This window comes from Chrysochloris asiatica, unplaced genomic scaffold (assembly GCF_000296735.1).
Source record: "Chrysochloris asiatica unplaced genomic scaffold, ChrAsi1.0 scaffold00209, whole genome shotgun sequence".
NCBI classification, from domain to species: domain Eukaryota; kingdom Metazoa; phylum Chordata; class Mammalia; order Afrosoricida; family Chrysochloridae; genus Chrysochloris; species Chrysochloris asiatica.
In genome coordinates, this window is record NW_006408727.1 from 5,699,230 (window position 1) to 5,705,327 (window position 6,098).

The window sequence follows — 6,098 nt, forward strand, 5'->3', positions numbered from 1 at the left end:
GATATGCAGATGATGCAACCTTGCTTGCTGAAAGTGAAGAGGACTTAAAACATTTACTGATGAACATCAAAGTGCACAGCCTTTGATATGGATTACATCTCAATGTGAAGAAAATAAAAGTCCTCACCACGGGACCAGTAAACAATATTCTTATCAATGGAGAAGAGATTGAAGTTGTCAAGGACTTCATTCTTATAGGATCAACTATCAACACTCACGGAAGCAGCAGTCAAGAGATCCAACGAAGTATTGCATTAAGCAAACCTGCTGCACAAGACCTTGTTAAAGTATTGAAGAACAAAGATTGCAGCTTGAGGACTAAGGTGCGACTGACCCAAGCCATGTGTCTTGAGTAACCTTGTATGCATGTGAAAACTGGACAATGAATAAGGAAGACCGTAGAAGAATTGAGGCCTTTGAGTTCTGTTGTTGAAGGAGAATATTGAAAGTGCCATGGGCTTCCAAAAGAACCAATAGACCTGTTTTGGAAGAAGTGCAGCCGGAGTGCTCCTTAGAGGCCAAGATGGCCAAACTTTGTCTCACATACTTTGGATATTTTGTCAGTAGGGAGCAGTCGCTGGAGATGGATATCATGTTTGGTAAGATGGCAGGTCAGAGAAAAAGAGGAAGACCCCCAACGAGATGGATTGGCCAGGTGGCAGCATTGATGGACTCAAGCATGGCAATAATTGTGAGGTTGGCTCAGAATCGGGCAGTGTTTCATTCTTCTGTGCATAAGGTTGCAGTGAGTTGGTACTGACTCGATGGCACCTATCAACAACAACAAATATAAACGTAAGAATTACCTGAGCTGTAGGTTCTGATTCAGTATAAATAGGATGGATACAAATTCTCAGCAGGGGTCAGACCAGAATAAGCTGGTTCAGAGCCCTGTCTGTAACATTTGGGATCACTGTCAGTTGGAATTCACTTTATTGCAATGGCGTAAACTGTATTATAACTGAAGGGGAGGATGGAAAAAAAAAAAAGCAGCAGGTTCATTCCAAAATACAAACCTTTCAAACATAAGTAAAATTTTCTTTAACATGTAATTTTCTCTCACATTTACTGATCTCTATATACATAATTATGGAGTACTGGTGTGGTGCTGTGGCTTAATGCACCAGATTGCAAAGCCGTTTAAGCTGTAAGGTTGGCGGTTCAAGCTCCCAGCTGCTCCTTGGAAACCTTATACAGGGATGCTATGGGTCAGAGTCAACTCAAAGGCACTTAACAACGATAACATATACATAATTATATGGTTGGTAGCAGAGGTGTGCCATGGGTCAGTTCCAAATCATAGTGACTGTGCATATGATTTCTGAGGGTGTAAATTTTAAGTGAGCAGAAAGCCTCATCTATCTCCCCAGGAACAACTGGTAGTTTCAAACTGCTGACCTTGAGGTTAGCAGCCCAACTTCTAACAACTACACAACCATAGCTTCTTATATAATTTTATATATATATATTTGGGGCTGTAGTTGGTTTGAACCACAAGGCCAGTTGTTCAAATTCAGCAATCATTTCTCAAAAACCCTATATTTTACAACAGCACAACACATATGGGGTCAGTTAATGTTAGATAATATTAAATGTTAAATAAATTTTTATTTATATTTTGAAGATGTTTGTGTTTTGGAATGAACCAGTTGTTTTATTTTTTCAACCCCCCTTTACCTATAATACAGTTTACTCTGTTGCCTTAGAGTCAATTCCCACTGATGGTGTTCCCATATATTACTTATAGTCAGGACTTTGAACCAGGTCATTCCGGTTTGATTTCATATCCTACATATACTGAAACAGAACCAACAGTTTAATTAGATACCCAGATTGTTGTTGTTGTTGTTGTTGTTAAGTATCGTGGAGTCGGTTCCGACTCATAGTGACCCTGCAGGGGTGTTCCAAGGCTGTAAATCTTTACGGGAGCAGAACGCCTCATCTTTCTCCCACGGAACTGCTGATTGTTTCGAACTGCCGGCCTTCAGGTTAGCAGCCCGATTCGTAACCACTACGCTACCAGAGCTCCTTTGATACCCAGATTAATCTTATGTATATTAGGCTCTTTGTGTGGTGCCTAGGATCAGCACTGGACTGCAAACCACAAATTTGGCAGTTCAAACACACAAGCTGCTCCTCGGAAACCGTGTACACATCGCTATAAGTAGGAACCAACTAGATGTCCTTCAACCACAACATACACATAATTAAATTTATATGAGATCTCTGATAAAACAGGTAACTGCAGATATTTCAAGTACTGATATGCAGCTTACCTCCTCAGTTATTATCACCTTTTTTGCTCAGTAATTATGATTTTTCCTGGAAGCGTCATAAAAGGAATGAAGTGCAAAATACAGCTTGGTTTTTAAATCAACAAAGGTATAAAATGTTCTTTAAAAGTAGTGATTTACATTTTTCTAAGGTTTTATTTTTTTAGCTGCTTGTTTTGTTTCCCATAGATTGTAAACGTCATTAAGAAAGAAATCGTGTCCTCAGTGGGTGGTGGTGGTGACTATGTGCCGCGGAGTCGGAACCGACTCATATCAACCCTTTACAGGGTTTAAGAGGTTGTTAATCTTTACTGGAGCAGAAAGTGTCATATTTCTCCCGTGGAACAGCTGATGGTTTCGAACTGCTGACCTTAAGGTTAGCAGCGCGATTCGTAACTACTAGGCTACCAGAGCTCCTTTCAGTGGGTAGCCATCCAGAATTAATTTCATTAATTTCATAACTACTCCGAATGAAGAACTTCTAAATCGCAGTTCCCTAGTGATCTCTATGTCTTTGCTTAGCATGTGATCCAAATAAATGGCAAGCAAATTAACATAAGGATTTATAGAAGTTTCTTTTTGTTTTTGTTTTCAAGTTAATGATAAGAGGCATTGTTGTTGATGTTGAGTACAGTTAAGTGAGTTCCAACTCATAGGGACCCTGCATAGGGTTTCTGAGGTTATAAATCCTTATGGGAATAAAAAGCCTCAACTTTCTCTGACCAGCAACTGGTAGATTTGAACTACTGACCCTGTGGTTAGCAGCCTAGCTCATAATCCACTGTGCTACTGGGGAAGTTTGTTGTTGTGAAGTGCTATGGAGTCAGTTCCGACTCATAGCGACCCTGTATAGGGTTTCCAAGGAGCAACTGGTGAGCTTGAACCGCCAACCTTCTGTTCAAACAGACCTTGCTGTCTTGAGCATTAACCCACAGCGCCACACCAGGATTCCAGGGCAGTAAATCAGTTTAAAGTGCCAACTTTTCCTCAAAGGAACTACTTCTGCAGTCTTTGTAACTTCAACAGTATTTAAGTAAAGGCGGAAAAGTGATTCGTATGGAAAATAAGTGAAATTGATTGTGTTTTTAGTGTCATTACTTTAAGATATATATGAACAATTTAAAGTAATTAACTTTGTGCTGTTTTATCCCAGGTTTTGTTTTCGTTTTTCAAAGTGGTTAAAATTGGCACTGAAAAGAACTTTAAAAAAAACAACACGAAACAGCCTTCAATCTTGTGGTGAAAACCTGCTAATGATTTTGGTTCCTATCTTTTCTTTCTGTTCCAGGAGTAACAACTGTTCTAACAATGACTACCCTCAGCATCAGTGCACGGAATTCTCTCCCCAAAGTGGCTTATGCAACTGCCATGGACTGGTTTATTGCTGTTTGCTATGCATTTGTGTTCTCTGCCTTAATCGAATTTGCAACTGTTAATTACTTCACCAAAAGAGGATGGGCTTGGGATGGGAAGAGTGTAGTAAATGACAAGGTAAGTGAGAATGTCCCTATCATAATTAAGAGAATCCTCTAACACAGACAACTTATAATAGATATGTTTCTGCAAGTTGACATTCATAACATTCACCTTTTAAAATATTAAAATGAATTAGAATCATAGGCATTGCTTTTAAGTGTGTTCTTGTTCTAGTCTGAAATTTTTTAGGTATGTTTTTATTATAATAATTCTGTAAAAACAATTTCCTAATGTCTATCCTGCTCTGATTGTATGTCCTGTGTTGTTGTTGTTAAATGCCATTGAGTTGATTCTGACCCATAGCGACCCTGTATAGGATTTCCAAGGAAAAACTGGTGAACTTGAACCACTGACCTTATAGTTCAAATGACTTTGCAGTCTGACTCATTAGTCCACAGCGCCACACCAGGACTCCATGCTAAGATTTTTAAAAAATATAATTTCTTGTAGGAATTTTAACAGCAGCCTTATAACTAGAGTATCTTTTTAAGCTCCCTTTTTGTTTTATTTTTGAAGGGGAAATTCAGGTTTAACAAAGTTAGTACAATGACCAAGCTCACAAAACTGATAAGTAAGTACACTGGAATATCTAACCTCTGCTCTATGCTTTTAAATAACATATTCATTAAAATAGATGGGGGAAAAAGTGAACATTAACTTTATTTGTTACAGGGTTTTAGCCCCTATCACTTGAGTTAAGTACCCCTTTCCATATATTTAGTGTTTTGATGTAAAAGTCCAGCCAGAACTTTTATCACACCTGTGTCATACTGAATTAGTAAGTAATTGCTATGTTATTGTTGTTGTTAGGTGCCATCAACAATTCGACTCAAAGCAACCCTATGCATAACAGAACAAAAGACTGCCTATCCCTGGGCCATCCTCGCAATCATTCTTATTTTAAAGCCCATTGTTCCTTCCACTGTTTATCAATCAATCTGTCTTTTTAAAAGCACTGACTCCTCACTTTACCAAGCCTGATGTTCTCTAGGGACTGGTGCTGTAATGCTTAGAAATTTTAGGTTTCTCTGTGATCTCTAAAGAAAAATTAGTTAAAGATTAACTGCTTTGGGGAATTTCTATTATTTAACTTCAAGGGTATGGTGCTGTGGGCTAATATGTCAGACTGCAAAGTTTGAACTGCAAGGTTGGTGTTTCAAGCTCACCAGCTGCTCCTTGGAAACCCTATAAAGGCTCGCTAAGGGTCAGAATCAACTGGATGGCACTTAACAACAACTGTAGATTGTGGGAGTTACATGCATTTAACAGATGTTCCTTTCTTATCAATAGATTATTATTCATCTACTTAAGAAGAAGACTCACACAATAAGATGCAGAGTATTGTTCATAATTGTAAAGTGTCCTATTTGATTTTTTTTTTTACCTATATGTATTCCTAAATGTTACTTACATTAAACTGAATAATATACTAGCTGATTTTATTTCTTTTTCAGTTGTTTGAATATAGTTTGGAGTCCTGGTGTGGCGCTGTGGGCTAATGCATCAGACTGAGCAAAGTCATTTGAACTGCAAGGTCGGTGGTTCAAACTCACCAGCTGCTCCTTGGAAACCCTATACAGTGTCGCTATAGGTCGGAATTGACTTGATGGCACTTCACAACAACACAGCAACAATTGTTAAAGCTTAAAAGTCCTGTTGTTAAGTGCCATCGAATCAGTTCTGATTCATAGCAACCCTGTAAACAGATTCCTAAGAGCAGCTGGTGAGTTTGAAGCACCAACCTAACAGTTCAAACAACCTTTCAGTACAGTGCTTTTCCAATAGCACCACACTTTTGTTGTTGTTAAGTGCCTTAGAGTCAGTTCCAACTCATAGCGACCTTCTATAGGGTTTCTAAGGAGCTGCTGGTGAGCTTGAACCACCAACCTTGCAGTTCAAACGGCTTTGCAGTCTGGCGTATTAACCCACAGTGCCACACCAGAACTCCAGCACCACACTGTTGTTGTTGAGTGCCATCGAGTCGGTTCCAACCCATAGTGACCCTGTATAGGGTTTCCAAGGAGCAGCTGGTGAGTTTGAACTGCTGAACTTGCAGTTCAGACGGCTCTGCAGTCTGGCACAGAAAGCCACAGCGCCACACCAGGACTCTGAAAAGCTTATTACTTTTCTTCAATTAGGGAAGACACGTTTTGAAGTCCTGGTGTGGCATTACAGGACAATGCACTGGACCACAAGATCAGTTTGAACCTCAAGGTGGCAGTTCAAATCCACCAGCTGCTTCTCCTAAACCCTACACAGAATAATTATGAGTCAGAACTATTCAATGGCACTTAAGAACAACAGCAACATAGAAGTTTTAATAAGAGTGCTTTTTTTTTTTTTTTTTTT

General features: G+C 39.1%; 1 protein-coding gene across 1 annotated transcript in view; it reads left to right on the top strand.

The window, feature by feature from the left end:
- The window catches only part of LOC102822908 (gamma-aminobutyric acid receptor subunit alpha-2-like), a 286,045-nt gene that overhangs the window by 277,547 nt on the left and 2,400 nt on the right, over positions 1-6,098 (top strand). The window contains exon 7 of the mRNA XM_006872692.1: positions 3,562-3,764. Within this exon, the coding sequence (XP_006872754.1) occupies positions 3,562-3,764 (203 nt within the window). The remainder of the gene's footprint in view (positions 1-3,561; positions 3,765-6,098) is intronic.